Source organism: Brassica oleracea, chromosome C7, assembly GCF_000695525.1.
Source record: "Brassica oleracea var. oleracea cultivar TO1000 chromosome C7, BOL, whole genome shotgun sequence".
Lineage (NCBI taxonomy): Eukaryota > Viridiplantae > Streptophyta > Magnoliopsida > Brassicales > Brassicaceae > Brassica > Brassica oleracea.
Genome location: NC_027754.1, coordinates 12,919,196 through 12,935,808, shown reverse-complemented (window position 1 = coordinate 12,935,808; position 16,613 = coordinate 12,919,196). Strand labels below are relative to the sequence as shown.

The following is a 16,613-nucleotide window of genomic DNA, read 5'->3' as shown; positions in this document are numbered from 1 at the left end:
TTGTAACCCTAAATACAAAGTTGATAACAAATTCACATATATGCAATGATTATTAAAATATAAATATTAGCCGGAACTTATGTGGGACAATGATTTTTTAATTCTATAATAATTTCTACACAACATATGCAAAAAGATTCCTAAAACTATAATGAAATGATTTATTATTTTTTATGTTTTTTATAAAATTAAAACATCAAACAATATACGTGCAACGTAGACCCATATCTAGTTTAATGATAAAAGTTTCATAAATATAAATATTTTAATAAATATTAATATCATCTTTTTTATCAAATAAATATTAATATCATCAAAAATATTATATATATGTTTACATACAAACACTAATAAAAGAAATTAATATGAAAAGAAATTAATATGAAAAGAAATAATTGAAAATTTTGTTCCCCATATTGTATAACATAATGGCTTGTTTGGTCACTTGTCCTCTCCACCGGTTCTGTTTTGTTCGGAGTTCTTCCACTAAGTGAAACTGAGCTCCCTAATTAGTTCGTCAGGAAGTGGCAATCGCGAAGCAACCCGTTCAGGCTCCGACATTGACTCAGTCTCAGTTAAAAAACACGTCTGGGTCTGTGTCTGCCCTTTTTTAAACCTGAAAATATCGTTAACGACACAGAAGGCGTTGTCTTGTTGAGCCAGAAGAAACGTTTGACTAAACTTGTTCCTCACGTTATCTTTCTTCCTCGTCAAGTGTCCACTGACGAACACAATAATACGACCATGTTCCATTGGATATGGTACACCAAGTGAATATTCAACCTCAGCCGTGAAATCTTCAAACTTCACAGCCAGAAACTCATCTTTCACGTCTTTCCTAGTCCAAACAGTTTTCTTGACATGGGTTAAAGGACCAAGTCGGTTAAATAAACAAGAATCTTTATAAAACATATGAAGAAACTGAGGTGATTCATTAAGAGTATGATAGTATTGCTTCACAAAGCCACGAGTAACGATCTCTTCATTAGTCTTCTCCGCAGACATATCTCGGGACTCAGGGAGATCTAAAATTAGAAGTTTCAAACTAGATTTCGAAAACAAAGTATTGCTTCACAAGGACAAGATGATGAAGATGAATGGGTTTTTGGCCTAACATCTCCACCATATATATAGTGACGAGGACTTAATCAACCTAACTAAATTTCCTAATCCTTCTCGCCTTTTAACTCCTAAATCATAAAGGACAATGGAAATAATGGACATATTACAGATATTTGAAGAAAACTGACCTATCAAATTCATCTTAATTCGATTGGTCAATCAAACTCCGATTTTTTTTATTCTTTTTTTTCTTTTTTCAAACACGGATATTTGATCGGACATAATAAATAACTAGGTGTTTTGGCCGCACATGCATACATAATATTTTTACAAATATTTACAATATATTGCACATATATTCAAAATATCTAATAATAAATTTTTAAAAAAAAATCAATATATATACAAAGTTTTTTCATAATAACCTAAATATTTTTACTGCGTAAACTAATAACTAAAAACACTCATGTATTTAATAGATAAAATATCAAATTCTTTACATATCATAAAGTTTTTCAGTATAATAAAATTATCTTTTATCATATAAAATAGAATTAAAAACTCTTATGTATAACTAAAATTATAAACAATATATATAGGGATTAATCATTTTTTTAATTTTTAAATAAATTTATGATGTAAAATATTTTTTTTGGATATTACAATATTAACAAATTGGGGAATTTACCAAATATAACTCAAAATTTGATTTTAACCCCAATATTACAATATATTTTTTGGATAATACAATATTAACAAATTGGGGAATTTGCCAAATATGACCCAAAATTTGATTTTTTTTTTTCAATATTTTTTTTGGATATTACAATATTAACAAATAATTAAATTATTATTTTTGATTCATAGTTAATTATATATTCACAAATTTAATTATTTATTAATGTTAATAAAGACTTTATTACACAACATAAATTGGGAAATTTGCCAAATATGACTCAAAATTTGATTTTAACCCCAAAAATATACTCAAACTTGAATAAAATGCAAAAGTAACCCAAAAGGCTATTGAAATTACAACCAGTCCCTTATGACCAAAAAAAAATAGAATTCATTTTTAAGAATATAACCTCGTAAAGTCTTCTGAAATTCTGTAAGTCTTCTCGTATAGTAGACCTTAAAAATTATTTATAAATTTTATAAAAAATATTTTGATGGGAAAAGTTGAAATTATGTAATTATAAACATTTGTAAACGATATAAATTAAGATATAATAAAACTAAATTGTTTTCAACATAGACGAGTGAATGTAGCATGTCATAGTATTATTTGGTAAAGGGTTTGGTAACATATGTTGTAGTATTGTATCTATACTTAGGGTTAGATTTTGAAATCTTAAGTTTAATTTTGAAAAATTAAATTTTGACTTATATGTGTTTAGTTTTGTGTATAGCATCTCCAACTCATTGTTATTTTTCACCTCTATAATAGCATTTAGAGGTGAAATTGTGTCAACCCACCTCTGTTTTTTTCTCTATTATAGAGATCTCTATATTTTCCTCTGTTTATAGAGGAAGAAATAACATTCCTCTATTTTTTACTCTATATTTAGAGATTGCTAGCATCTTCAACTCACCTTTATATTTGCATCTATAATAGCATTTAGAGGTAAAATCACTCGAACCCTACTATATTTCTTCCTCTAAAATAGAGATTGCTATTTTCACATCTATATTTAAAGGAATAAATAGCATTCCTCTATAATAGAGGCATACTTTTTTTATTCACAAAATGATCCTATAAATTTTTACTTGAACAATTATAACCAAAATAAATATTTTTTAGTAAAAATGTACTGTTTATATAAATATATAATCATACTTTTTATTTACATAATAGCTTCTATAAAAATATTCAGTGTAAATAATATCATAATTTTATAAATGTTAAACTAAATTGGGTTGGTTTTCAACTTTCACAAATAAAATGTACTATTTGTAAAATTAGAAAAGAATATATCAAGAATATTCCTTTCTAGAAAACCTTATCAACAAAATCAGCTGAATGATAAGTTATACAATTTGAAAACCTTTAACTAAGCAAAATATTCATGTATTACAACTAGCATTCTTATTAAAAATCTAATACATGATCTTTCTTTTACTTTTATAAACCTTTATAAACGGTCTAAGAGAAGATATTCTTTTATGTTTTATAAACCTTTTTATAGATATATCTTGTTCAAATATTACTTTATAAAAGCTCATAAATTGTTTTGATGTACTATCACAATATCATAAAACCAAGAATTATAAGTGGTTATAATTTTTTTACTGTAAGTTAACTATTGAATACTCTTTCCCTCTTAGATTTAATCTCCTAATCACTATCCTAAATCACTATCTTAAATCACCATCACTGTAAACTCCTAAATCACTATCTTAAATAACTACCACTAGCTATAAAACATAAAGAAACATAACCTAGAACCACTCTAATCTTTAGTAAAACAAACATAAATCACAAATTAGAAACATACGAGCTGTGAAAAAGCAGAATTTTGTTTTGGATTATGAATCTCGATCTAAATTTTTAAACTTGACAGAACAAAAGTAAAAGAATCGAAACTTAAAGATGAAGATGAAGGACGAACATACTCGAAACTCGAAGATGAAGCTCCATAATCGAAGATGAAGATGAAGCTTGGAGTCGGTGAATAAGATAAACTTAGAGTCACGAGCCAAAAGAGAATCGGGGGGTGAAGGTAAAGCAAGGAGTCTTGATTCTCTGTAATCGAGAGTGTGATTGCTCTTGTCGACGGTTACGTGAGAGAGAAGATGCTTTCTATCATCGGTGGATGCTTTCTCCAGAAAAAGATGATGATTTGGAAGAAACCTAGATAAGTTAGGGTCACTTTAGTCATTTACCCATTAATGAATGTGGTATTTATGAAAATGTCCTTTGATTGGTGGTAAAGTTGAATAGTGGTACCAAAAAAAAGTGTATAAATAAAATTTTCCCTTTAAATATCTTGACAAAAATAAATCACTGTATTTTAAAATTCTTGCCAAAATATGAATATTTATAAGGAGAGCTAGGTGTTTTCTTGCACCATGCGCAGTAATAATATTTTTAAAATTTTAGTTATATTTAAAAATAAAATTCTGTTAATATTGTGAGTTTTACTATTTTCATACTAATATTTTAATATAAATGTTAATTTAGTTAATCATATACATATCTTATTTAAATCTATAATCTTAGATTTTTTTTCATTTATTTCTTTTGGTTAAGATATATTAGATCAATTTACATTAAAAAAAATAAAAAAATGATATAATTTTTTATAAATATTAAAAAATAAAACTAAATTGAATTTCTAAAATTTTTAGATATCAAAAGAAAACAAATGGTCTTATGATTAAAAGTTTATTATTTTTTAAAAATTGTATTATTTTTAAAAAAAAAATTGTTTAGTAATAAAAAATTTATGATGATAAAAATAGAATTAAATAATATTTCAAAAATTTAAAAATATTTTTTATTTTTATTATTATATTTATTTAGTGTCATATTTGGATAGATTTTCTTTAATGATGATATATGAGTTATTTTCCATATTCTAAAAAGTTTACAAAAATAAAAATTAACATTAAATGTAATTTCCATGTCACATTTAGACATAAACCATTTCATTATTTCTAATATGTCATGTCACAATGTTTCATTAGTGAAAATGATTGTAGAGAAGAGATGTCATGTGTGAAATCACTTTGCAAATAATGTCTAATGGATTATACATGTCATCAATATGTGATGCCATGTCACAATTTCTGAAATCATGTCATCGCTTTGGTGAAGTTGAATATAGTGATAACTTATAAGCAAATCACTTTTCAATGTCTTTTTTTTTGTCGACATCTTTCATTTCATTAGAAGGAGTTGCATTTTATTGGTTGTTCAATCCCGGTTTGGTTACCCAGACCACCTCAAGTTTGCCTAATAGAATGGTTTTTTGATGTCAAAAAAAAAGAAAAAAAAGAAGTACATGCAATAGATAAGTAAACAACAGAGAAATTACATATTTAATAAATATAAGGGAAAATTAGAAAAAAAGGACACTTTGAACTTTTATTTGTCACAATAGGACTTCTGATACTTTGGGCAATTCTGGACATATTTTACCCTTCTTTTATGAGAAAAATAGTAAATTGAATTTTAAAAATGTTAAAAAATATGAAAACTATTGGAAACATAAGTATGACAATATATATGTTTAGTTGTTTTTTTTAAAAAAAAATTGAATCATATTTTATTTTATCTTCTAGCTACAGTTAGAATACTCATTCTGGTTATCTACTTAGTATAGAAATCGGATACTAAGTTTTATACATAGATATATCCAGGGTATACAACGTAAATTAGTCTTTCTTATATATTCTAACACAGCTATAATTCGAAACGTTATAATCAAGAAATATGTCTTCAGTCTACCTACAGCTTGATAACGACATATAGCTACAACTCAATGATATAGCTTGGCTATATTACATGCCATAACATGTTCTGCCTTTTACCTTATATGACGCCTAAAGGAATAATATGTTTCTCTGCTACTCTACTCTGTTCTGCGTAAGTTAGTATACATATTCTAGGCAATTCCGGAAAATATGGAAACTTCCATATTCGGTTAAAGATGTTTCCTAAATCGAAACTAAATCTACCCTAAATCTCTCAAAGAATATTTTCTCCCACGTTTTTCTCCTTCCTCCCACTCCCACGATCTTTTACTCTTCGTTCTTTGTGTTTCTCTCTTCTTCATCGACATAATCATCTCTTCTCTCTATCAATACAACATGGTTCTAATCTATGTTAAATCTGGTGAACCTGCAGTTGTATCTCTATCATCGAGGGACGTACACATAAGTGAATTTTGTGACATTATTCATTTCAGTGTGTAAACATTGTTTAGATCATCAATGTGTTGTTGATGTAGTTTTTGGAGAGAAGGATAAACTCGAAACTGGTGCCTAAGGAGAGAGAGGAGCTGTACATGAAGTGGGACGTACCACTAGAAGGGAAACAGAGGAAGTTACAGTTCGTGAACAAGCTATGGACTGATCCTTACGACTCAAGGCACGTGCAAGAGAGTGCAGAGATAGTTGCCAAGCTTGTTGGGTTCTGTGATAGTGGTAACATCTTTAAAGAGATGTTTGAGCTCAACTTCACCATGCCTTCAGATAAAAGGTGGAACATTGTTTGGGACATCTCTAATCTTCTTCATCTATGAAGATAGCTTTTTTTTTTGTAAAAAAGTAGACAACGCATAAGAGTACTCCTAGTTATATCATTATGGTTGTGTTTGTAGTATTAGATTCCTTGTCAATTTAGAATTGATTTTGATGAGTCAAGGACATTGTACCCCCATTGTTGGGGAGGCTCAGCTAAGTAATTATACTTGTAATAAAGTTTTCTTCCACTGTCGCACATAAAAAAGGTTGATCTTTAACCAGATTAATATTCAACAATATGAAGGTACACAACAAAACTGAATCAATCTCTGCAACCTGAAACTTTTCTGTGTAACTACAGACCCTTATTTTCTGAGGAACACTGTAATATTAGAGCATGAGTGTAACCAAATCTATGATAAATAATGACAACTACTGAACAATATTGAATCAAACAGCAAGCTTAAGTTTCTTCTATGTTGTTGAAAAATGTAATTCTAGTTTTGCTCCCTCTCCCTGTGCTCAGGTGATGAACTGTATAAGAAACATCTAAACAATACGCAGCAATGACATTTGTTAGATATATTGTTGGTTTACGTATGCCTGTCGAAGAACTTCTCTATGAATACAGAGAAAGTTGTAAAGCCAGCGAAGCCTATACACGCAGCTTTTGGCCCACCTGATACAAAATCAAATTCATCAAAATCCCAGAGACGCAATGAGAGAAAACAAAAATTTACTGAAAGAGAGCATGTGATATGTCAAAAGAACAAAAGCAATTACGAGACTTCAGTTTGAGAATCAAAGATTATTACATACTATTAAGAAACGTGAGCGAATTTGATGCAAAAACCCCTCGATTTGGAATTGACCCGTCCGACGAAACTAGTTGAAAAAGAAGACTTCGATTTCGTTGTTTCTTCAGTGAGATAGAAGAGAAAGATGACGAAAACGAGATTAGATACTAGGGCAGATGAAGAGCTCGGCGGAGAAGACAAGGGCGGACAAAGAACCCTACATCGCCTTGGGAGAAACTTCTAGGCGGAGAAGACGAGATAAAAAAAAAGAATTAGAGTATTGGTATTTTAATCCGTGTCCCTCTTTTGTTCTCTCATTTTTTTTCTTTTGTTTTTAACTTTTTAACTATTTTAACTATTAAATCTATTACGAAAATTATTAGAGAATTATTACTTATTATTATAATTCAACTTAATTAATTAATTTAAGGGCATTATGGTATTTACAGGAATTAAAATCCTATTTTCTTAAAAAATGTTGCAGAACTCTTGAGCGGACAAATCCAAGTCCAAAGTATCCCGTTTTTCTAATTTTCCGTGAATAATATAATTGGAAGCAGAGTGAAGCCGTGTGTCAACTACGGAGCCTCCAATGATATCACGTAATCAATACGTGTTCTTCAACAACGAGACAGCAAGCACGGCCGTCGAGATGGCTTCTCCACCGTGACTCCAGAAAATTCACCTCCAATCTCTTCGTTTCTCTGTTGCCATTCTATTAGCTTATACCATATTGCCTTCCAGCTAAACCTCGGCTACTTGATCTGACTAACCTTATTTCACCGGAATTCCAAAACAAAGGACGCATAAACCATAACTGAATATCGATCATTTGTTGGACCGTAGAACGCCAACTCTTCTTAATCGACTTCACAGATGGCTGAAGCAATCCATCAAACCACATCAACTCCCAATCAGAGACGCTATCCTAAACACCATAACTGTCTTTCTTATAAGGAAGACTGATTCTCCTAGAGAGGGATGAAAGTGAGCGGCAAAACAAAGGAGTCTTCTCAACTCACCGACGGGATTTAATCGAAGACCAAGTGAAAGGCTGATTTCAATCTCATCGAGATAAAAGAAACAAACTTGAAGAGCTCCTCGAATGAGATTGATACAAAAAGTCGCCAAACGAAAGCAAAATCGGCAAACCCGAAACCGTAGTCGATCAAAGTTTTATTTATCCGCACACGGAAGAGTAGATCGACTCATAGGTCGAATAAGTACAAAAAACAAAAAAAAATATATAATCACTTTTCAATGTCAAGTTATGTGTTGGCGTGATCTGAAGGTCATAAATAAATATAATTATAAAATGATAATCATAACTATAATCTGTATCCACTTCCTATAACAATCTACTTACAAAGATTTGATTTTCGAATAATCTCCATTCTTTAATCGTCTAATACTATTTTCCTACCAAACCCATGAGATTAAAACATGTTTGCCGATTTAGTCTGTTTAATTCTATCCCACACAAGGAGAGAAGAGATCAAAACGACCCAAGAGTCTTTGTCCTGTCCCCCAGAATCAATGTCTCATGTACCACTTGCTCTTTGTCTTCTGGTCTTCAACACGATTGGAGCCATCAGCATCCATACTGTCATAACATGTCATCAACAAAATATTAAAAACTGTCTCCCAATTTTGGAGTTTTAAGGATGTTCATTCTAATTGTGTCTCAGTTGTTTGCACTTACTGTATACGCAAACTGCAACCCACTCGTTCACAATCCTCACCCAAGTACTCGTCCATCCCACGTCAATCGTCCACCTGAACCAAAACAAAGTTAGTATAAGTTGAAGTCTCAACCTTTGTACTGACGCTAGTATGAATAAGATTGTTGAAAAACTTTACTTTTTCATGGGGTGATGAGTGTTCCAACCGATGAGTAGCATAGCGAAGTACATTGCTCCTGTCGCAAACACAAAATGGAAGAATCCATATCCATATGGAACACCATCTTCCTCTACTTCTTCTTCTTCTCCTTCACTACACACATCTTTCTTGAATTGGAAACATTGCGAGTCTATTCCTGTCGAAAATGTGGCAATCACCATTGCCAATAACGCAACCACAAAGCTCTGCACAACTCAAAATCAGCTTATTACTAATTTGGATGAAACAAAAGAAGAAAAAAAAGTGTTGGGAGGTTGCAAGAAGTTACAATGATTGTAAGCCAGTCCGTTCTGTTTGAAGCTGCGGCTTTTCTGTTGCAGTTTTCTCCCACTGGTTCACTGCACAACAATATGTAGAGGCAAACCAAATTACTATTAAACTTCTTTAGGCAATAAAGAATGACTATACATATTTACTAGTTGACGTGTCTTATAAACTTGTATTCCTTTATAGGGTTTAGATGCAGAATTTGAATTAGAAGTGGACTGGACCAAGTAAATTTAGAGCGTTAACATGTTCTATTTAATCTGGTTAATTAACATACCTTCGAATGGCGCACCAGCAGATAAACACAACATAGAGTCCCATAAGAGCCGGAGTCAAGTAACCAGCATTGACCTGTTGGTGTTGGCAACGACAGCCAAATCTTTATAACTTCAAACAGACACACACATGACAAAACTATGGATATATAGTAATGGATACAAAAAGACTTACTTTAGGATGGAGAGCGATGCTTGTCATGAGCTGGATGAGAAACAATGTCCAAGTTATGAAGAATATATTGAGAAGACAAGAAGAATCCGGTGCGTACCATATGTACATCAAAATCACCCCAACTATACACACTGTGTATGAAGTTGTTGCTAGTAGCATCACACGGAGATGGCTACAAACATAATATAAAGAGTGTTGCTTGATTAGTAATAAACTGAAGAAGAAAGTACTTTGTGTAAATCAAAACTAACCATCTTTCTGCATCTTTTTGGGACTGATAGCACTCGTTAAGCCATGTAATAAAACTGATCACACTGATTAGCTGTATGAGTAGAAATACCCTATAGAGAAACAACATACAATAAGATTGTGGATTTTCACATCATTATATAAATTTTGAAAATTAGATTAGATCAGTCTCTTACCCTGCACCAAAATGGGCAAGCTCTCCTGCAAAATCAAACCAAAGAAAACAAGCATGTTTTTAATTACTCGTAAATTGAATTAGAGAGAGTACTAGAAGAGGAATCTTGCTCAGCAAGCCTTACCGTAAAGGAGAATAATGGTAGAAGGAAGCAAGAAAGGAATGATGGTTAAAGCAGGCCACATGATAAGCTTAGCAGACCACCATCCAGAATGCCATTTATCTCTAGGTGAATGCGTTTTTGATGTGCCAAGTGTTGATAGAAACATTACGAAATAGAACAGCTGAAGATTTAGAGTTAAGCATAAAACCTTCTCTGAAAAATGTGTTGTAAGATGACCATATACATAGTATTTCAAGACTGATCAAGCAAGGATACAAAACATCCCAAGCTAACCCTCAAGACTCCTTCTGTCCCTAAACAGTTTTCTCCTTCTTTACAATTCTTGAATTCTGCAATTTAGAAAAAAAACATAGGACTTGTATCAGCGTCGGTTAACTTTTAAGACAAGGAACGAGGTTGAAACCTGATATCTTGGTACGTACTTGTTACTTTATTTAAGGCACGCCGACCATAATCACGAGCAGCCCAAGCTAGTAGATTTGCGATGAGGAATATAAGACCGTATACATATCTAGCCATCCAGGGATTACAGCCATTGCGGAACTGATTAAACCATGATCCGTTCTTGATGGTTTCATAGCTATCGTTTCTGCTGTTTCCGCTGTTGCTAGTGCTTGTACCGGTCTCCATAACTTCTTAATTAGAACTTACCAGACTCTCTCCTCTTCATGACATTTGAAGACCGAAGATTTCAAGAAACAGATCATTCCAGGGGGGGAGGATTTTGCATCAGAAGTCAATTTCTTAAGACGGACGAAATTATCAAGAACGAGAAAGGCAACACAAGAACGAGAAAATCGCCCTGTTCTTGTCCTGGACCGAGAGTTTTCTTCCTTCAGATCAAAACCTATGAAAAGAAACAATAAGCACTTGCCGGAACAGAGACGGTAACAAGAAGACAAAAGAATGAAGCAAAGGATGAGAATCCAATTCCATTATCAAAACGATTATGAGGAACTTAAAAATCTAAGACATAACATGTTTGACATGAGAAACATCTGAAGTGTATCCACAAAAAAATATCACACAGAAGTCGTTTCTCAACAGAAAGCATCTCATGTCTTTTTTGTTCTGCCGACCTTGACAGAGAATACGTATGGTGCAAGTAACCTTTTTCCTTATTAACCTAAACTGAAAAAGCAACTTTTATTATAGGCGTCAACGAAAAGCCTCATTAGATGGCTCATGTTAGTCCAAGACCGGAACTTTGAACCTTAACCATGCGAATTATAAAGATCAAAAAGACAAAAAAAAAAAATAATACCAAACTTAAAAAGCAGGCTAGGCTACAATATGCGGACATTCGAGATTCTGAAGACTTTAAACTCCCAATGTAAGGATTTTGCAGAAACTAAAAACAATGAGAAAAGAAAGAACCTTTTCGATAGTAATCCCTAATGCAAAAGGAGAGGCGTGGATAAACAAAGAAGCACCCAAAGAAACTTTGTTTGACAATGAAACAAAGATTAAGAGATAAAAATATTAAAACGAAAAAGAATCAGATCTGATAGAGATATATGCAATGCGGACTCGGAAAGAAACGTGTTGGTACGGATACAAATGGGCAAACGAATCTTTTCCTCTTACGAATATGAATTGAGTCATGCTAATTAAGCAGCAACATCAGATACCCTTTTTGGGCTGCACAGGTCCACTTAATGGAGTGGAGACGAATGCCTCCACTAAAAACTATTTCAAGAAAGAGTGGGATCATTGATCCTATCCACCCAAAAAAATCTAATAAAAAATAACGTCATCTACAATATTGAGACTTGGGGATAACATAAATTATCAAATCTTGAAAGTGTCATGTTATCGATATTATTTCTTTACTTTCTATACGGTTTTAGTTGTAGTTCAGATTCATTTTTTAGTAATATATTTGCAGATTTTCAGAAAAAAAGATTTAAGTCTGGGTTTATTTTCTTTGCCTGTTTTGGTTTAGTTTCTATTTTCAAATATTTTAAAAGTAAAACAGATTTGAACAAATGATTATACCGATTAGGTCCATCATAAACGACGATGAAATACTTTATATCTTGGTGAACAGTGGATATAATTTTCTTTTTCTTTTTCTCTGCTAACTTGGAGGTATCTGGCATGGCAAAGTCTCAACCAAATACTACCTCCGTTCTCCTGAAAGTAAGATATTTTAGATTTTTTTCTTGTTCCACAAAGATAGATTTTCTATATTGTTAAGGTATTTTTTTATACTTTTGAGGAACATTAATTGATAATATTTGAATTGATTAAATTTTATTGGTGAAAAGTTATTGGAAAGCGTATAAGAAAGTAAAAAATAAATTAAGTTATAAACATTTATTAAATTCTTAATAAGCGTGCATACTCTAGAAAATATTACTTTTAGGAAGAGAGAGAGAGAGTAGTTTTTTAGTAATCTGTCTATCGGTGCGAGACAAATCTGGTTTCTCGCAATGAGGAAACCGTAAATGTGCATATCTGAAACAATAGGTTTAGAACTCGAGGTATTTACACTTTTCCACGCATGTTGTACAATTCGACCATGCTTATGTTGTTTATAAGAGCATGATCAATAGTGTATACTCACAATAGAGTCTCTTAAATAAATTTTATTAATAAAATAATTATATAATTAAAATTTATTTTAATAAAATAAAATAAATCATTCATAAAAATATATGTGGAAAAAAAATTAGAGATTAAATTGAGAGATTTCTCTTACATCTCTTAAATAAAAGACATATCTTATTTATCTTTCGTACTTTTAATTATTTATTTATATTTTAATAGTAAGAGACTAACTAAAAGCATGATTAATGCAGGAGTTAAGAGGAGTGTTTAGCAGTGGTTTCCACCACAAAAAGAAAAGAAGTGACGCCAAAGACGCTAGATCTGGCGTCGATGCTTGAGCTGTTTCGCGGGCCCCACTAACACGTGGCGGCTCGCGATTGATTTGTTTTAAAAAAAAAATTTTAAATCAGAAAAAAACCAAAAAAAAAAAAAATTTAAGGGAGTGCTAGGGTTAATGGTGTTCTAAGAAATTTTGCATTAATCATGCTGTAATGTTCTTATTGAAGTATATATTAGGTTTATTATTAATTTAGTAAATAGTTCTGAAAGAAAAATCTACTTCCCATCACATTTATTACGTAAAAACTAATGTTCTTATAGCTCAACAAATGGAAAGGAGAAAATCAAAAGTTTAATGAGTCCACGGCCAATACGCAAAACTTTGCAAAACTTTACAAAACTATGAAGACTGATATTTTTCTAATATCGTATTCCTTGGCGGACCGATCTATCATAAACCTACAAAAAGTTTTAGCCTATACGGAACGAGTTGTGTTTATATTTTGTATTATCTCATCTTGTGATCATTTATGGCTCATCTCATGTTTTCACGTTCATATAAACAAGAATTAATGGTATTGCTGCCAAAAACATGGTGACTAAAGAATAACAAGGAATAATGCGTTTTCTAAAAAAAGTTACTATTCACAAAAAAAAATTTATTTTTAATTTTTTATCATATTTTGTTTTTTTGTAGAAAAATAAAGAACAAAAATATTTTTTATTAAAATTGAGAAGAAGCAACCATTCTTTTACATTTTTTTCTTATTCGTTCTTCTTGTTCCTAGAATGGTCACAGTCGGATCTATAATAATATGAAACAGGGGGAACAAACAGAGGTCGCATGTGAAATAGTGTAGTATTGGTACCTCTGTTCAAAAACGCGGACGCCTAGCCGAATAATCGGCCGCCTAGGCGCTCGGCGTTAAGGTTCCGTGGCAAATAAGCTCAAGTCGGCTTATTTAATCGGACCCCACTAACTCGGCCGCGTAATCTGATTAATCGGTACTATACCGATTTTTAACCGATCATTCTTTTGGAAGTTAGTGGACGTTATTAGCCCAGCTTGTAGATTAACCAAGGGAGCGTGAGTTTATTTATAGATGTCTCGAGAAGTGTTGTTGTTCATAGTAGTCGATGTGGGACTTTAGGTTTTCAAGTTTTACCGTTTTTTCTTTGCTTTATATTTTCTCATTTGACAGGATTAGAATACATCACACTAAATACCTGTGTTCCAATATTTTACATTTTGACATATCTTATTGGTTAAGTTTTTACCAATAGAAATCTAGAAAGTGTGACTTTGATGATATTATACAAATATATTATATTTGTACAATGTATGTGAAATTAATTTAGTTTGTTTGTCTGACTATTTGTAACCGGATGATATACATTTATTTTAACAATGAAATTTTGTTAGAGCTTAATATATATAGTTTTCAGTATTAGTATATATCCAAATTATCACATTTTAATATGTTGTATATTATATATTGGATTTTAAATACAAATAAAATAAAATTTATTAATAAACTAGTCTCCGCGTATATCCCGTTTAATTTCCGATTTTTCGGTAACTCGCTAGGCCCGGAGCTGCCGCCCGACTAGCGCCCAACGTAGTTCCGAACAGGGATTGGTACTATTACAATGATCAGGAAACGAGAATGAGTCTGATAAAAGTCCCAACGTTCTTAACCACATATTTATCATATTTGTGTATGTATTATTATAAGCCTAAACAAAAACTATATGTAGGCCAAATTAAGTTCCATTTTCATCAAATCTTTTGTGCCAAATAAGACGACAACTCATGAAACCCAGAAAATATACTCACGCTCTGTTAAGTGAATATCATAATATCATGTAGTCAAGGCATAAATTACCAGAACATATAGAATAACGTTTTTTTTATTTTAATCAAGATTTTATTTGTTTTTTATTGACTCCACACAGTTAAAATATAGGCAGAATTTCTTTTTTGACTCAAGAAATAATAAATTATACGTATTACTTAGCCGCAGAAATAGAGCTAATAAGTTGGTAAAAAGAGGAAGAAACCAAACGTCAATACAAATACTAATTTAAATTTAGTAATCGTTAATTTTTCTTAACGACTTAACTTTGACGAAACAAAATCAAAATCCGTCAAATACTCTTGTTCGTTTAATATTCATATGTGTCTTTCTGCAAACTATGTTTGATTAACAATTTAATATCAATTTTCTCAAAAAAAGAATAATATTAATTCATAACTAATGTTTGAGTTACTGTTAATTCTTTTGGCAAAGTGAGATAAATTAGCAGAAAGCAAAAAAAACGAAGCAGGAAAAGTGAAGAACGTAGGCCCCTCTCTGTCTCGGCCGATCATCTTTTGAAAATCGTTCAGTAACTTTAGATTCCCGAGAAAATGAAGGAAAAAACAGAGGGCAAACTAATTCGGAGTTCACTTTTATGCACCGAACTGAGTTCGACACCATAACCATTTTCATTTTCCCGAGAAATCAAGAAATCATGATACGTAAATTAGTGTTTTCGTTCATAGCAATTAGCAAGCAAGCACACACACATGTTTTTTAATCTCAGAGATCCAAAATGGATGAAGAATAACAGAGATAGAGAGAGAAAGGGAACCTGTGATGTATCAGAGATAAGCTCTTGAATATATGAAGGGGGATCAGATCTGGAGATATGTGGAGAATGGTGTACGTATGTGTGTTCCTCCACAAGCTTTCTTCTAAATGTGAAATGAAACAAGAAGAAGAAGAATAGAAGATAAAAGAGAGAAATGTGAAAACGAAAAGAGAATGGTTTCAGGTTTCTTTCCTTTAAGAAAACAATACTTATAACTTATATACAAACCTACAGTATAGATATACATACATACCACAGCTTTGCTTTCTCTTTTTTTTTTTTGCTTAGTTTTATTATTATATTTTTGTTGCTTTCCGCTAGCTACGTCCTCTCATATCTTTTATAAGAAATGATGTAATTTAAAACAAAAAAAAGAAAAATAAAAACCTGATATATACTTTAAAATTAAAAACTGAAACTAAAGGGCACGATTTTTCGTAAAGCAAAATATATTTTATAGAAAATTTAAACTAAGTAATTCATAATTCCGAAGGTGTACTATGGTTCTGTGACAAAAAAAAACTATAACTCGATAAGTAATGATATGTTAATAAAATCTTAACTATATAATTAATTTGCCAAAAACCATTGAAATATTAGGGCTGACTTCAGATTTATTCGATTTGTTCATTATGTAATTACATTATTGTTGGTATACGTTCATTAGTGCTGTTATTTTTGGTAAATTAATTATATAGTGCTGTCGTGAGTAACTATATAATTACCAAACCTCTTGTGAAAACTACATTCAAAAAGAGATGTTCTATGATTTCTAATTGATGTTGACACATGATGCATCGTGGATCAACTGTTGACACATGATGCATCGTGGATCAACTCCAGCAGTCTATCTGCAGGAGATAATATGTTGTGCATTTTAGCCATGCCATAAAAGCATACTTTGGTATATAGAAGGAGAACCAAACGCTCG

General features: G+C 31.5%; 2 protein-coding genes across 2 annotated transcripts; both read right to left on the bottom strand.

Moving 5' to 3' along the window:
* Positions 1–486: 486 nt before the first annotated feature.
* On the bottom strand, positions 487–1,005 carry LOC106302613 (ras GTPase-activating protein-binding protein 1-like). Its single transcript, XM_013739079.1, has one exon. It carries the CDS (start codon positions 1,003–1,005, stop codon positions 487–489), a length of 519 nt encoding a protein of 172 aa, XP_013594533.1.
* A 7,349-nt stretch (positions 1,006–8,354) lies between these two features.
* Positions 8,355–15,902, bottom strand: LOC106301831 (probable serine incorporator). Its single transcript, XM_013738314.1, has 12 exons — positions 15,683–15,902; positions 10,639–11,063; positions 10,472–10,545; positions 10,217–10,376; positions 10,094–10,118; positions 9,920–10,009; positions 9,669–9,840; positions 9,496–9,569; positions 9,220–9,289; positions 8,910–9,136; positions 8,752–8,825; positions 8,355–8,652 (listed from the first exon to the last, which is right to left on the bottom strand). The coding sequence occupies exons 2-12, from the start codon at positions 10,844–10,846 to the stop codon at positions 8,591–8,593; spliced, it is 1,236 nt and encodes a 411-aa protein (XP_013593768.1). The 5' UTR covers positions 10,847–11,063; positions 15,683–15,902; the 3' UTR covers positions 8,355–8,590.
* Positions 15,903–16,613: the final 711 nt, after the last annotated feature.

Bases quoted from the DNA above. Each gene is read 5' to 3' on its own strand.
- LOC106302613 (XM_013739079.1), bottom strand. From the start codon at position 1,005: ATGTCTGCGGAGAAGACTAATGAAGAGATCGTTACTCGTGGCTTTGTG.
- LOC106301831 (XM_013738314.1), bottom strand. From the start codon at position 10,846: ATGGAGACCGGTACAAGCACTAGCAACAGCGGAAACAGCAGAAACGAT. The intron at 10,546-10,638 runs GTACGTACCAAG...TCTAAATTGCAG, and splicing joins TGCCTTAAATAAAGTAACAA to AATTCAAGAATTGTAAAGAA. The intron at 9,290-9,495 runs GTATGTTAATTA...ATTGTTGTGCAG, and splicing joins TGCTGGTGCGCCATTCGAAG to TGAACCAGTGGGAGAAAACT.